General features: G+C 39.5%; 1 protein-coding gene across 3 annotated transcripts in view; it reads right to left on the bottom strand.

Annotated features, from left to right (window-relative positions):
• Positions 1 to 16,955, bottom strand: part of LOC126195293 (RING finger protein 44-like) — a 137,787-nt gene that overhangs the window by 80,337 nt on the left and 40,495 nt on the right. For 2 of the 3 annotated variants that reach the window (XM_049933842.1, XM_049933843.1), the window contains exons 3-4: positions 3,477 to 3,645; positions 3,035 to 3,088 (exon numbers count right to left, since the gene is read on the bottom strand). In XM_049933842.1, coding sequence (XP_049789799.1) covers positions 3,035 to 3,088; positions 3,477 to 3,645 — 223 coding nt within the window. The remainder of the gene's footprint in view (positions 1 to 3,034; positions 3,089 to 3,476; positions 3,646 to 16,955) is intronic. The other variant, XM_049933844.1, reaches the window with a different exon arrangement.

Genomic DNA, 16,955 nt, shown 5'->3' with positions numbered 1-16,955 from the left:
GGGAACCCCAAACGCCGAAGCAGAGGAATGAGAGGAGAAGGGAACCGAAGAAAGGACAAGGGATTGAAATCAAAGGTGAGACTGTTCTTATGTCAGCGACAGACAATGCAGAACATTTCCAATAACATCCTAGACACGTTCCACAAGGGAGGGGAAAAGAATGGCAGGAGCATGGAAGGGAAAAAAACGCTGCAAAGGCAGGGTCACTGTGGTAGCCAATCACGAAACCAACAAAGAGTGGCAAGCCAACTGGGGGGATGCTCATGCAGTGAGGGAAAATTTAAGTAAGTAAACACTACTTATGGACTTTATTTTTGATGGTTTTTATATTGATACAGATTACCAGAGGGAAGGATCCAACAGCTCCTAAGTTCATAACTAAGTGGAGGATTATAGTTTTATTCGATTTCAATCCTTATAAACATTATCATAAAAAATAATTGAGTGCGGATTAAACTGATGACTGATTCAAGTTAACAGTACAAATAAAGTGCAAATTCCCCTTTTTAGCTCCATTGAATCATGACTTATTAAGCATGAAGTGAACTTTTACTTTAGGGAAACCAAGCATTTCTGAAGTTTATTAGCATCCTAACTCTATTGAGGGCCAGCAAATGTTCTTATAATGAAACTGTTCACTGTCAGCGAGGTGGCGTAATGGCAAGACACAGACTTGCATTCGGAAGAATGCAGTCTGAATCCCCCATCCGCGCATACAAATTTTACACGATACCCATAAATCTTTTTAGAGAAATGTCAGGATAGTTCTTCTAAAGGGCACAGTCAACTTCCTTCACCAAACTAAGCCTGTGCTCCAACTCTAATGAATTCACTGTCAATGGGCCATCAAATTCATACTCCTTCCTTTGGGGTGATTGTAGCAGCTCACCTATGAGGTGGATCCACATATCAATTCGTGCTCCTCCAGCAGGAAGTGCTCGGCTATGCACTTTGCACGATCTGACGAATGCCGATGTACCACCACTGACCAAAAAGTTGTCCAGTGCTCTATTGTTAAAGTAGAAACACTGTAAAAAGCACTGAACACTGGATATATCAGCATTAAATACGACTATGCACTGGAGTAACACTGCCACTTCAAGGAACTTGCACTTCTGTCATGGACGTTCCAAACAGACACACTGTCTACAAAAACAAGTGAAGCACCCACAAGTGGAGGAGGAAATGAAACTAAACTCCACTGGTTGAGAGGGTACAGGATGTTTCTATGATTGTAAAATCGAGTCAAATTTACAAACAACTTGGCAGTATGAGCCCACTTGACAGTAGGGTGTTGCATCCCCCGTCCTGGATGCACGCAGCAATTCAGTACGAAAGGGTGTCAAAGAAGTTTTATCCTCTTCTGAGGCAGCTGACCTACAATTGTAGAAACTCGCCCTCGCTATCCTCAACACACGTACTGGGCCGGAGTTGGTGCCCAAGCTGGTCCTACATGTGCTCTATCGGGGACAGATCTCGTGACCCTGTTAGCCGTGGGAGTGCCTCAACATCACGAAGACAGTTTATAGAGACATGTTATCTGTGTGGACAAGCAGTGTCCTACAGAATAAGGTTGCCCTGCCATACTCTCTGACGTCAGTCACCTGGGGCAGTGCAGCACTGAAATGTGTCGCTGAAAGCAATGTGACTCCATTTGTCAGTATGTGCTTCCTAGTCACAGCACCATTCCAAATGCAGCCATCTGTGTTGTGGCATTAACGGAATCCTACACACGGGTAGCACTTACCTCGTACAGTAGCCGATAGTCTCCGACTGGTGGTGCGGGATAACACAGAATGTTGCATCTAGTCAGTTAGTTGGATGAGAGGTGCAAATGTAAAGGGCCACACTCGGTGACCAATACGGCAATCCTCCCTCGCGACGGGTAAACCCGGTTGACCGGGACTTCGACATGTATGCCTGCCCTCAAAATTCCCATGCAGTTAACATCGAGCTACTGTCTGTATGGTGTGAAAATTGGCAATTGATCCTAAATAATGAAAAGTGTGAAGTCATCCACACGAGCGTTAAAAGGAATCCGTTAAATTTCTGTTACACGATAAATCAGTCAAATTTAAAGCCCGTTTACAATTACAATTACGAACAACTTAAATTAGAAAGAAACATAGAAAATGTTGTTGGGAACTAAAGACTGTTTTATTGGCAGAACATGTAGAAAAATGCCGCAGATTACTAAAGGGACTGCCTACACCACATTTGTCCGTCCTTTTTTGCAGTACCGCTGTGCAGTATCTGATCCATAACAGATATGATTAACAGAGGACATCGAGAGAGTTCAAAGAAGGGCAGCATGTTTCCTATTATCGTATATTTTGTAGACACAGACCTACATAGGGAGTAATGATAGTCACAATAAAATAAGGGAAATCAGAGCTCCCATGGATAGATATAGGTGTTTGTTTTTTCTGCACGCTGTTTGAGACTGGAATAACAGAGAATTACTGTTAAGGTGGTTTTATGACCACTATGCCGAGCATCTAAATGCGATTTGCAGAGTAGCCATTTGCTGTCACATCCAAATGCCACACAAATCTGAATTTTACAAGATTTGACAAGCCAGCCAAAAGGAGACCCACAATGAGGCCCCTTTCAAACTCCTATCAGACATCCACATGATCTTGTGGGTCCTTCACAGTGATCACTCAACATCTGATACTGTTCATGCCCCTTATATATATATATATATATATATATATATATATATACACACACACACCCTACCAGGGCTGGTAGCAACACTAAGCACAAACAACACTAATGCACTCCAGTGGTTGTTCTACCTGTCACAGAAAATTGCAACTCTATTCATTTACATAACTCCCACAGATGTTTACACTTATGAAGTTACACTGCCATCTGACCATGTCTTCTGGGTGCTTCACTTTTTTGGTCAGGCTTTAAATTGCTGCTACATCGAGAAACCGCTCACGTAAACTTGACTGGCCTAACCTCTTTAACTTATTTATTTTTGAGAGCATATGTTTGTGTTGTTAGTGAAGGTAAAACCTCATACCATTTCCCTCTGAGAATGACTCAGCGGCTCTAAGGGTGGAGACCAACAGCATCGCTAGAACAGGTAAAATGCATTGCTCTGTGACATCTGGTCTGTCTAGTTTAACAGTATATGCAATGTTCAAACAATACATAGATGGATTCACAATTTCAATAGATGTACGCTAATGCAATTCAAATCCTTTGAACACCACAACTGTGGCAATCTCATTGAGTATTTGTAAAGACAGACTAAAATGTGTTTCTCCTTATGAAAAATTAGTATGCCAATAGAAGCCTTCTATCTCTAACCTTTTGTTTAAAATATGGCAAATATATATCAACTTCGATTTCAAGTTAAACACTGAAACAGTAATAATGATTACACACTTTCACACAATTCTGCAGTAACATGAGATTTTAAACAGTGGTTTCTCTCTTCAGAGATTATACTTGTGGCTTACCTGTGCACATATATTTATTCGTAATGGTGGAGAAACATCACCAGGCACAATCTCTGGTGTGTAGATTCCGTGGCCATTTACAGGTGGACTTCCAGGTTTTGGGTAGCTGAGATAACCGGATTCTTTTGGAGGCACATTACCACCAGCTATCTGCATGGCTGGACAATCCCTAAAAATGGAAAAGAAAATTACTAAATCAGGTGAAGCATTTCAGTCCAGGAGAGTTTATAATTTTGCAGAAATATCACATACATAAACCATACACTACACAGTAACTACATCCCAGCAGGCAGCCAGAAATATCTAAAATTAAAAAAATTGAATTTAATATTACAACAGTGAAACTGGAAAAAATACTCTGACTAAACAGAAGTTTCAAAACTTAGTAAACGGAACATTATACACCTGGGTGCCTGTTATAGAAATCTGGATACTTTTATGACAACGTCACTGCTGTGATAAAAAGAAGATATTTTTCTGGCATTGGTGCTACCAGGTTCACACTTTTAGTGATTTTTTAAAATATGCCATCTGCCTGTGTAGTTTTAAAAGTAGCCATACAATTCATTTTTGAATGCATAATTGTTATGCTCTCTTATGAAGAGGTCAACAAGGGCATTAAATCAATTGAATCTTGCACTGATGTGCCATCCCTATGCATCAAACGTTACCATTCGAAGGATGTACAGGCCATAATCAGAATGCCAATCAGGCAAAATCGCCACGATTATTGAGCCAATCATCCCACTGCCACACCAGGTTGAAGGTACATATTTGGTAAAGCACCGTGTTCTGCTGTCTGTTGGACAAACTGATCCGAGAGGAATTTTGACCCTTCAAAGACTTTTTTAAAGGACCGTACGCATGATATGCTCGTGGAGAGCAAACAGTACTATATGGCAGGTGACCAAGTGTCTCCAACTTTAGTCTCCCAGTTGAGACTTGGCTTCCACAGTAACTAGCATCTTGTGTCGAATCATGACCAGCATGGCACTTGGCGCACCATTCCACAACAGTAGTGTTTGACTAACATGCTGCCCCATACACCTTCTTCATTATCTGATGGATGTCTAACGGTGTTTGTCCTTCAGCAGGCAAGAAAGCATCCACTTTGGATGCACCTAGTAATATCACTGTAGTTTGCATTTCGCATTTACCACGTGCGCACATGAAATACAAGAATGCCCTAGATTGCCAGAAGTTTCCCAACGTGAATTTCCCTGGTTTCCAGATAAGTTTTAGCATTTTTCCCTGACAAATTTTGAGATCAATGATAAGACGTAATTTGGAATAAAATAATAAAAATAACAAAGTGTAAGGACTTCTGTATTTACGAATGTGTTATTAACCCTCTAGTTTTGAATGAACAGCAAGTTGTCCCCTTTACAGGATTTGTGATCTGAAGGGTAAGTAAACAGCTAAGTTGAGTAAATGAAAGTCATTTTTAGACGAATTTCTGTTTTTATTAACTTTGCAGTCACAGCAACCCCGTAATTGCTGACCCTAAATCAGAAAAAAATGAGACAAAACATTTTATTCAAGAATTTTTCTTCTGTTACTGTTAGCTTCCTTTTTTAGTTTTTTATTCCACTTTTAAATACACAGATGGTGAACATTACATTGTTAAACACTCACATAAAAGGCTACAAAAATATCAGTCCTCTTCAAACACAAAGAAAATATTGACACACACCCGTATGCCTAAGATGTATGCTTGAAAACACAAATTTATCAAAACACAGAATTAAAGTATGTACAGAAAATTTTACTTGGCTAAAATTGTTTTTCATATAATAGCTGTGACAGTGACATATTAAGAAATCATAATTTAAAAGAAACTTTTATGGCAGAACCCAGTATTTAATTACAATTAATCACTCCAAAATCTCATACACCACGTTGAATACTTTGACTTTAAGGTATTCATTTTAAGACCATGTGATAATGCTTTCAAAGATAAAACACATTTTGTGTGGTATCAAACATTTTAACATATGTGATGGTATGAAATCATCATACAAACTGTTTGAATCCCAGTGCAAGAACTTGATATTAACAGAAAACTATACAAGAGATTAAAATCAATAACAAATTTGAAGTTTGTCAAAACTTGTTCTATATCTGAAGCACAGACAATTTTACGATTAAATGAAATCCCTAACAGAAGTTTTGCCTTTTCATTAGGCATTATAATATGTGAAACTTCAGTAATTTTCAGCACATTAGATGACACTATCAGTCCTTTTAAGTAAAATTCACACAAATTTTAAGCTGCGAGAAAACACACTGCATGTGTAAAATGCACAAGGGATTCAGGCATTATATTCAGTCTTAAATGATAGAGAGTGTATCTTTACACAGCTCCAGTCCCAATAATTGCCATCTGGGACGGTAGCAAATTGAAAAATTATACACAAGTGCTAAAGTAATCTAACAAGACACACACAAAAATAATAACAGCACATTTCTTGGTCCTTTGTATACAAGGATTATCACATATTTCATTAGATAAAGGCATCGGAAATCTAAAATTTCTACTTGAATTAACTTTCAGCCAACACTGAATGCTACTTGTCCAACATCATATACAATGTATGTGAAACGTTATTAAGAAAGAAAATAAAAATTTTTAACTGAAAAGTTATTAAGAAAGAAAATAAGAATTTTTAACAACAATTCAAATCATAACTACAGTAGACATCCTTTTAACACATCGCTGGAAATGGCAATTCACCAGTGCATTAACAATATTGAGTTACTACTATCTCTTTTTTAAATTTTGTCTCAGACCATATAAGTAATTTTTCAAATGATGGGCTGAAGACAAATATTGCAGCAGAGATGACATCAAAAACTCTTCTTTATAATACATATTTCTTTCAACAGAGGATTATCAGTTGTCACGCACCCTCCTGAAAATGTCTGTTGGATCAGGACACAAACCTACACTGCTGCATAGAACATGCAACTGAATTTGGAAAACCGAGGTAGCTATTGACAGACTTCAGTAACGATGTGGGTAATGAAAGAGGTTCATCCTGATAATGGTTGTGAGGCTCCTTCACAACTGATGGAAATGGAGTAACAAATATTTTAAGATACATAGCTTGAAATACTTTTTGGCATCAGTTTACACCACACTAATTTCTTTATGAATTTTCTTTTCTTTGTGTGCAGTCTATGTATGAAACATAAGCTGCCTGGCATATTTCCCTGAACTAGCATAGACTGTAATGGACCGTCTGCTACTGTCAAGATTCTGGCACTGAATATTATAAGGGGGTTCGGAAAAAATGGACACAAACCAGAGCATATGACAAGCCTGGCAAACGGAACATAAAAATGTACACCGAGGTCTTTTCAGTCACCTTTTTCACTATATTTCATACTTGGGTAACACTTTCATCCTACCATACACGATTTATGAACTTTCCTGGCAAGATAATGCATCAGACCAGACAAACATAAAAGAAATATATTCTATAATATAACATTAAAGTTTAAGAAATAAGAACAGTACTGAAGTCCATTTAGTGACTGCCAAATAACAATACTCTGAATTCCGTCAAACATACATTTCAAATTGAACAATGGAAAATCCAGAATGGAATGTAAAAATATTATGAAATGGAAAGTTGCTACTCACCATATAGCAGATAGCCCGAGTCACAGATAGGTACAACAAAAAGACTCACACAATTAAAGCTTTCGGCCATTAAGACCTTCGTCAACAATAGACGACACACACACACACACACACACACACACACACACACACACACACACACACAGACAGACACCCACGAGTGAGGAGGAGGCTGGGGGAGGGATACTATGGTAGTATGGTGGGGGTGGCGGGCAGTGAAGTGCTGCGGATTAGATAGAAGGCAGGGGACAGGTGGGGAGGGGGAAATTAGGGAAAAAGGAGAGAAATAAAAAGACTGGTCATGATAGGTGGAATGACGGCTGTGTAGTGTCGGAATGGGAACAGGGAAGGGGCTGGATGGGTGAGGACAGTGACTAATGAAGGTTGAGGCCAGGAGAGTTACGGGAATATAGGATGTATTGCTGGGAAAGTTACCACCTGCGCTATTCCAAAAAGCTGGCGTTGGTGGCAGGTCCTGCAAGAATGTGGGAAGGGTGTCCTCACCTTCGATCCAGATAGCAAGGATGCCATCAATGAATCTGAATCAGACGAGGGGTTTAGGATGGATTCCTCTCAATTGCCCATGAATAGATTGGCACAGGATGGTGCCATGCGGGTGCCCATACTCGTACCCCAGATTTGTTTGTAGGTAATGCCTTCCCAGGAGAAGTAATTGTGAGTGGTGGTGGTGGTTAGTGTTTAACGTCCCGTCGACAACGAGGTCATTAGACGGAGCGAAAGCTCGGGTGAGGGAAGGATTGGGAAGGATATCGGCCGTGCCCTTTCAAAGGAACCATCCCGGCATTTGCCTGAAACGATTTAGGGAAATCACGGAAAACCTAAATCAGGATGGCCGGAGACGGGATTGAACCGTCGTCCTCCCGAATGCGAGTCCAGTGTGCTAACCACTGCGCCACCTCGCTCGGTAAGTAATTGTGAGTGAAGATATAGTTGGTCATGGCGGGTAGGAAGGAGGTTGTCCGTTTGGAATTCGTCGGGCATTGGGAACTGCAAGAATTACCTGGTGGAAGGACTCTGTCAGCTGTCAGATACTCCGGCCTACACACCTTGCCACAGTGACCCCATTCCAAAAATCCAGCAGGATCGCCAGTAACTACTCAAGTCTTCAGGCCCATCCCAAAAAATCTCTGAGTCCATCTCTCTACTCACCCCTACCACTCCCAGCACTCCTACCTTCTACGTGCCTCCTAAAGCCCGTAAGCCTAACCACCAAAGACGCCCCATTGTGGCTGGTTACTGTGCCCCCACTGAGAGAATCTTTGCTCTCATAGACCAACACCTATTAGCCAGAACCTACCCTCCTACATAAAAGATACCAACCATTTCTTCCACAGGCTCTCCACAGTTCCTGTTCCTCTACCACACAGTACTCTGCTCATCACTATTGATGCCACCTCCCTTTACACTAACATTCCTAATGCCCATGGCATTACCGCTATTGAACACTACGTTTCCCAACACCCGATGGATTCCAAACCAACAACCTCATTTCTACTCACCATGACCAACTATATGATCACCAACAATTATTTCTTCTTCGAAGGCATAAGCTACAAACGAATCCGGGGTACGGCTATGGGCATGTGCAAGGCACTATCATATGCCGACCTATTCATGGGCCATCTAGAGCAGGGATCCCCAAACTATTTTGGACAAGTGACCCCTTTTCCAAAATGAACTGTTACCTCAGACCCCCATGGCCAAATTACCTACTTTTAAGATAAACCCCCTTATTCATAATGGTCCGCTAACTTAAAACAGCTACTAAAGAGTGTTATTTTTCATTCTGACTTAGGCCAATAGAAGAAGACAGAGTAAGAATTAGCAATGCTTTAAGTTAGCAGAGTATTATGAATAAGGGGACCTATCTTTAGTTTTTTCCTATTGATACAAAATACCTAGGTACTAAGGTACTAATTGGAAAACTTTGCACTTGGTTAAGTGAGTAAAGTTGACTTCATTTTCTCATCAAAATTTAACAAAATAAAAAGACATACAATTCAGTAAATATCAAGTTTCATTTATAATGATTATTACAAATTAAGTACTTAAAGAATCTTAAGTAGGTAGGAAATTATATTCAAAAAAGTATTAATTCGCAAAGAGAAAATAAAACATTCAGTGTGATGGATGAACCTGGTGACTATCTACCAATCTAGCTACATCCGGTTCAATATTGGTGAGTTGCAACCTTAAATCTCCACGTTAGTTGATTTTCAAACGGTTTCTTTGTTGCGTCAAAATGTTTGTTACCACACTGAAGCTTTCTTCAACTAGGTATGATGATGGAAAAGTGATAAGGTATCTTTCAGCAATGTTCCACAATGTAGGATACTGTGTTTCAATGTTGCGTTGCAAGCAGAACTTCTGATAGCCTTGGTTGAACTTCTGCTTAAGCTCTTCATCTGTGCTGATGAACTTGTGTTAATTTAATAGGGGTCGATTTTTAGACCTCGTCGACCCCCAAAATCAGTTTTTGTTTATGTCGACCCCTAGGAAACCGATATCGACCACAAGGGGTCGATATGTACCACTTTGGGAATCCCTGATCTAGAGGAAGCCATCCTAAACTCCTCACCTGGTTCAGATCCATTGATGACATCTTTGCTATCTGGATCGAAGGTGAGGACACCCTAGCCACATTCCTCCAGAACCTCAACAGGTTCTCCCCCACTTGCTTCACCTGGTCCTACTCAACTCAACAAGCCACCTTTCTAGATGTTGACCTCCACCTCCAAGATGGCTACGTCAGTACCTCCGTCCATATCAAATTTACTAACAACCTGCAATACCTCCACTTTAACAGCTGCCACCTGTTCCATACCAAGAAGTTCCTTCTGTACAGCCTAGCCACCTGTATTCGTCGCACCTGCAATGACGAGCAATCCCTCACTAAATATGCAGAGAGGTCTCACTGAAGCCTTCACTGACCGTAATTATCCTCCCAACCTTGCACAAAAACAAATCTCCCGTGTCTTATCCATCTAGTCTATAATATAACATTAAAGTTTAAGAAATAAGAACAGTACTGAAGTCCATTTAGTGACTGCCAAATAACAATACTCTGAATTCCGTCAAACATACATTTCAAATTGAACAATGGAAAATCCAGGATGGAATGTAAAAATATTATGAAATGGAAAGTTGCTACTCACCATATAGCAGATAGCCCGAGTCACAGATAGGTACAACAAAAAGACTCACACAATTAAAGCTTTCGGCCATTAAGGCCTTCGTCAACAATAGACCACACACACACACACACACACACACACACACACACACACACACACACACATATAGCCACAGAGGAGCATCCTCCTTGTAACTCAGTACCACCCAGGCCTGGAGCAAGTTAATTAAAGTCTTCACCAGGGTTTCGATTGCCTCTCATTGTGCCCCGAAATGAGAAATGTCCTGCCCACTATCCTTCGCACCCTCCCACAATAGTATTCCGCCGGCCACTGAACCTATACAATATACTTGTCCATCCGTACACAACCCATGCTCCCAACCTCTCACCTCACCTCATGTCTCATACCCCTGTAATAGACCTAGATGCAAGACTTGTCCCATACGTCCTCTCATCACCACCTACAACAGTCCGGTCACTAACATCACCTATCCCATCAAAGGCAAGGCTACCTGTGAAACCAGTCATGAGGACTACAAGCTAAGATGCAACCACTGTGTTGCATTTTATGTAGGCATGACAACCAACAAGCTGTCTGTCCGCATGAATGGCCACTGACAAACAACGGCCAAGAAACAAGTGGACCACCCTGTTGCTAAACACGCTGCCAAACATTATATCCTTCATTTCAATAACTGCTTCACAGCCTGTGCTATATGGCTCCTTCCCTCCAACTCCAGCTTTTCTGAATTGAACAGGTGGGAACTTTGCTGCAATACATTCTGCGTTCCTGTAACCCTCCTGGTCTCAACTTTCGTTTATCACTGTCCTTACCCATCCAGCTCCTTCCCTGTTCCCATTCCAGCACTACACAGCCGTCATCCCACCATCACACCCAGTCTTTTTATTTATTTCTCTCTTTTTCCGCTACTTCCCCCTCCCCGCCTCTCCCCTGCCATCCGTCTAATCTCAGCACTTTACTTTCCACCACCCCCACCTTACTACCATACTATCCCTCCCCCTCCCTGCCCCAGACTTCTCCTCACCCCCCACCCAGTCGCCACTCCCATCATGCACCGGTGCTGCTTCTCACAGTGTGGTTTCAATTGCCTGAGACTGCAGCTGTTTGTGCATGTTGCATTTGCATGAGTGTTTGTGTATGGATGTCTGTCATCTATTGTTGACGAAGGCCTTAATGGCCGAAAACTTTAATTGAGTCTTTTTGTTGTGTATCTGCATCTCAGCATCTCTCCTGTATGGTGAGTAGCAACTTTCCTTTTCATAACATTGATACAATTCAAACTGAATAGATAAAAAAATCTACTCACCAAGCAGCCTCACAACTCACACATTTTGAAGGGGGGGGAAAAAAAAAAAAAAAAAAAAAAAAAAAAAAAAAAAAAAAAAAACACAGTTGTAATTTGCAAGCTGTCAGAGGTCTAGGAAAGTCACCCACAACTGCGGGTCAGGGGAGACTTAACATACATGATCAGAACAAAAGAAGACCTCTCCAGTCGTTTTCCTTCATCCCTCTTCCTTCCCCCTTAGCCCTTCTGCCTGAAGGAGCCACTAGCTCCAAAAGCTTGCCAATTACAACCGTCTTTTGTGTGTGTTCTGCCACCACTTAGTGGGTATTTTTTTTTATCTGTGCAGTTGAATAATTTTGTCAATAATTTATTGTTTTGGTGTTATGCATTTCAATTCAAATGATAACAAGTCAAGACTTCATTGTAAAAGAAGTGATCTCTTCATCAGTTCCACTCTGTACCTTGACCCTTTCGGCCAATATCCTTGACTTTTTGGCCTCCAGTTCTTTAACTTGCTTGATGATGGACCTCGTCTGTCTAGCTCTCTCTGCTTCTTCATCTTCTTTAAAGGCTCACCATGAAAATCTTGATCTTTGCAATAGTCCAGAATCATTCTCTTGTTATATCAATCTTGACAACACTGCCAGCTGATTTCAGGCCATCATATACTTGACATATGGCTAACGATGACTTGGTTTCTTGGTTGACTATCATAGCCTCTTTACTAACAGAAAAACCTTGCTCTACAAAGGCTTGACCATGGCTCAGAATGAAAATCTTCTGAAGAAAAGGAAAGAAAGCTATACAATTATCTCCAAAAGTGATCGATTCTAGTCACAGTCCTCCTGTAGTTTGCACAGATATCCAAAAATACCTCATTACTAAGGAGTTGCATGAATCTTTTCTCAACTATCACAGTCATTAGCATTTATCCAATTCTGTGAAAAGAATCTCCTCAAGGCATTCAAGATTCTAGCCTTGGTAGTTCTTGGGCTGCTATATATCACACTGGATCACAAATTCTTATGTGCCTACAATTGTTGCACTTCAAAAGGCGACTTTAGGAGGAAGTTTGAGCATATTTTGATCAGAAGTCACTGCACTCAGTCCTAAAAGTTAAAATCTTTTTGGCAGGCACTTCTACTTTCCTGAACTCAGACCGTACAGCATGCCATAAGTCCATGTCTATTGCAGGAATAAGATCACCTTCATTATCAAGTTTCATGTCACACACTGATTTCGCAATAGATAATGCATAAGTCTTAACAACTAAGGACATTGTATCAACCAGCAGAGATGACAAAGCATTGCACAGGAAAGATGTCATGGGGGCCAAACATTGGAATTACCTCAAAAAGAACGTGATCTGTCCCAACACAAAGCTAAAAAAGATATTTTAGCCATTTTAGCCAGCAGCAGAGGATCTTTGATGTGCTTCAACATCATTTGGCAGCTGTAAGTATCTATTTTAATCTTGTGCTCCTTTACTTTGTATGCATAAGTCTTTAGAAAGGGGATATTTTTACACAGAGTCTGCCACATCCTCTTTTTCCAGCCAGTGCACGAAGCAAAACTTTTTAGGGAAGGGTGGATTTTTGGGTTTATTAAGCCTTTTTATAATCAGCTCTTCTTGCAGGTGCATTCTTCAACACATTATAAATTGATCTAGGAAAGGTACAGTGCCCCAATTAGTCTTTAAGGCTGCATTCTTGAAACACTGATGAATTGTATGAAGACCACGAGATCCCATATCAATAAGTTGACACACTTCCCATGAATACTCTTCAGATCAATAGATAAATCCTTCAAGAATGCCCAATTGACATTAGGCTCATCCACTAATACTCTATGCATTTTGGTAATATTCAGATCAGAAGTTATCTTAAAATGATCCAACATATCAGCAGTAATGGTATCGCCAAAAATACAGATGAAAAATATTGAATTTCAACTTGTTTGTTAACTTTGTACTAACATCTGAGAGCAGTATCCACTTGCTGCAACTCAGTCACCTTGTTAAGGTTCTTATCAAATAATATCGCAAAAGGAACAAGCCCTTGTAGATCTTTGAGAATATTTTTCCTAAAGTGCGGAGCTAACCCATGAACAATATTGTATGATGTCTTGGTCCACCCAAGCTGCAAATTACTAGCTACATTATAATTAGAGAAGATGGCCGGAAACACAGCAGTCTGCTTTCTGTGGTACAAAAGGTCACATGATTTTTGACAGCCTGCAAAATTCATAATATTTCTGCCCTTGTTGCATCATTCTGAATCAGATACTTTGAAATATGACTGTTAGAGGTGCAGCATTAATGGCAGTGCTGGAGGTGACAATACGACTTTTAGGTGACTCATCGTTAGTGGATGTGGTGGAGACAACGCCGGACTGCAATAGCTGCGAGGTCAACAAACCGACCATCAACTGCGAGCTCCCCTATTCACCAGTCATGCGAGCTTATCAAGCATCTTCATTATGGCCAGTAATATCACCAGACAACAGGGATCATTATCTAGAAGTACCAGTGCCCTCAAAACACTTGAATATCCAAATACGACTAAGATATGACCCTTGTGATACTACATATCTGCCAATTTTTAAAATCCAAAAATCGGGAGATGCAATTTACAAAAAAATCAGGAGGTACGAATGATCAAAAATCGCAGTTCATTATCAGTATAGCCCAAAAACAGCTGATGTCTTTTCCCGTGGTGTCAATAAGCTACATAATGGCTATAAAAATACAAATAAAAACACTGGAACTAACCAAAGTGGCAATCCCATGCCCTTTATCTGTAGCGTAGTTCAACTGTGGTACTCAGTTGGCATATTTTTTGACCATTTCTCCTATGATTGGGACAGATTTTGTTCTTGCACAGCTCTCTCTCTCTCTCTCTCTCTCTCTCTCTCTCTCTCTCTCTCTCTCTCTTTGCTATCCGGTAACATTTTCCTGTACAGGTCACTCACATGGTCAGTGCAATTAATTGACATATTTTTTTTAATTAGTCACAAACTTAACATTTTCTCGGTGGTTTGGAACATCACTTTTTCCACCATGTGATATACAAATGTCACATCAGCAAAGAAAAGATATTTGTACGTTGCAAAAAGTGGTAGTTGACCAAAAATAAAGAAAAATGTGAGGTTATCCACACGAATACTAAAAGGAGTCTGTCAAATTTTGGTTAGAAGATAAACCGCACAAATTCTTAGGCTGCCAATTCAACTGAATACCCAGGAATTAAAATTATTAACAACTTTAATTGGATAGGCCATATAGATAATGTGGGAGGAGAAGAAACGAAGCCTGCAATTTGTTGGCAGAACACTTAGAAGGTTCAGCAAATCCATTAAACAGACTGCCTACACTACACTTATCCAACTTCTGCTGGATAACTGCTACAAGGTATGGGACATTGCCACCTAAAATTGATTGAGAACATTGAAAAAGACCAAAGAAGTGCAGCTCATTTTTTATAATCGCAATATAGGGGGGAGAGTGTCACGGAAATGATACACGAGTTGGGGTGGCAACAAAGGGGTTTTTATTGCGATGAGGGCTATTGAAATCTCCATCAACTTTTTCCTCTGAATGCAGGAATATTTTGTTAACCCCCACCTACACAGGGAGATAGTATCATGATAATAAAATAAATCAAAAGTGTGAATGGAAAGGTTCCTGTGTGCTATTCGAGGTGGAACAGTAAAGGAATGATCTGAAAATGGTATGATGAACCACCTGCCAGGCACTCAAGTATGAACTGCAGGCTAACAATTTAGATAAAGATTATAAAATGCAAACTACAGATCTTTCCTCGGTGTAATAAAGCTCAGAAATTGTTGCAATATTGCTCCAAGAAAACAGAACAAAAATGTTTGAGGTCAGCCAATGTTAAAAATGTTGAAATCCTTTAAATGTGAACATTTTAGATCAGGCTTTACTGTGACTATTATTGACATTAAATGAAACAACAAGTTTACTTTTACCAGTCACAGTTTATCTAAATGATGTGTTTCAAAGGTTTAAACCTCTCCATCATCAGGTGGATTTTTATATATATTTGTCACCTGAGCTGAAAATATTTGTCACCTGAGCTGAAAATATTTGTCACCTAAGCTGAAAATATAATGAATAGGGAGAATCATACGAGAGGAGATATTTGAGGGATTTAGATTTAATTTCCCCATCAGAAGTAGTCGTTAATTTACTATTGTTTGGTTTAAGAGACCATTACTTACTTTCAGTCATCTGATGTTTCAAGGTGTACTAATTGTTTAGTTATTTTAGATTGACACTCGAATGTTATTTATTTAACTAACTCCTTAGATTATCTTAGATAATCACTTGATAAATAAATTTACTGAAGTTCTTTCAATTACAATTGGTATAAATCTGTGGTTTGCTCCACAAATTTCTGAGCATTGTCCGAAGAATAACCCAGGTTGGTTTATTGTAAATGTTCCTCGATTTAGTCGACCTGGTGTTGCATCAATTTTAACTCCTAATGCAGGAACTGCTCATGAGTGTAGAACATCTGATGCTCTTGTTAATACTCGTACTTCTGTATTTAATGGGAGAATTGTTCGGTTATCTACATCTAGAAGTCGGAATCCATCATTTTCTAAATCTTGTTCTGGTGTTATACAAGTGTCGAATTCTACGTCTATAAAGTCTGAATATTCATATCGTCAGTATCATTGTCATCCAATGGTTTTGATTGTAATTATTGCTTCTACTGAATCATCAAGTAAGTATAATAGTCGTAATGATGGTAAAGCAATAAAAATTGGGGTAATTGCTGGTAACTCTGTTCAGATTGTTTTAATTAAATGTCCATGAAGTATGTTTCGGTTTGTATAGGCAATAAATAATATATAACTTAGGGCATAACCTACAATTACTGTAATTAATAATAATACGACCATAGTATGATCATGAAAGAATGATAGTTGCTCCATTAATGGTGAAGCTCCATCTTGAAGGGATAAATTTGATCATGTTTCCATTTATAATATTTTCTAATAAAAGGTCAAACCTTTATTTGTAGAGCTTAAATCTACTGCACTAATCTGCCATATTAGAATCTAGAAATTAATGGTAATTCTGAGTAACTGTGTTCTGCAGGTGGGTTTTTTGTAGCCATTCTGTTGATCATCTTATATTAGCTCTAAATATAATTGCTCGGTTTGTAACCATTCTTTCTCATATAATTACAATGAATATAATAATTCCTACAATAGAAATTGTAGATCCAATTCTTGATACTACATTTCATGATGTATATGCGTCTGGGTAGTCTGAATATCGTCGTGGTATTTCTGCTAATCCTAAGAAGTGTTGAGGGCAGAATGTTAAGTTTACTCCAATA

The sequence above is a fragment of the Schistocerca nitens genome, chromosome 7 (genome assembly GCF_023898315.1).
Source record: "Schistocerca nitens isolate TAMUIC-IGC-003100 chromosome 7, iqSchNite1.1, whole genome shotgun sequence".
Lineage (NCBI taxonomy): Eukaryota > Metazoa > Arthropoda > Insecta > Orthoptera > Acrididae > Schistocerca > Schistocerca nitens.
The sequence above is the reverse complement of the archived record's forward strand: the minus strand, read 5'-3'. Positions and strand labels throughout refer to the sequence as shown.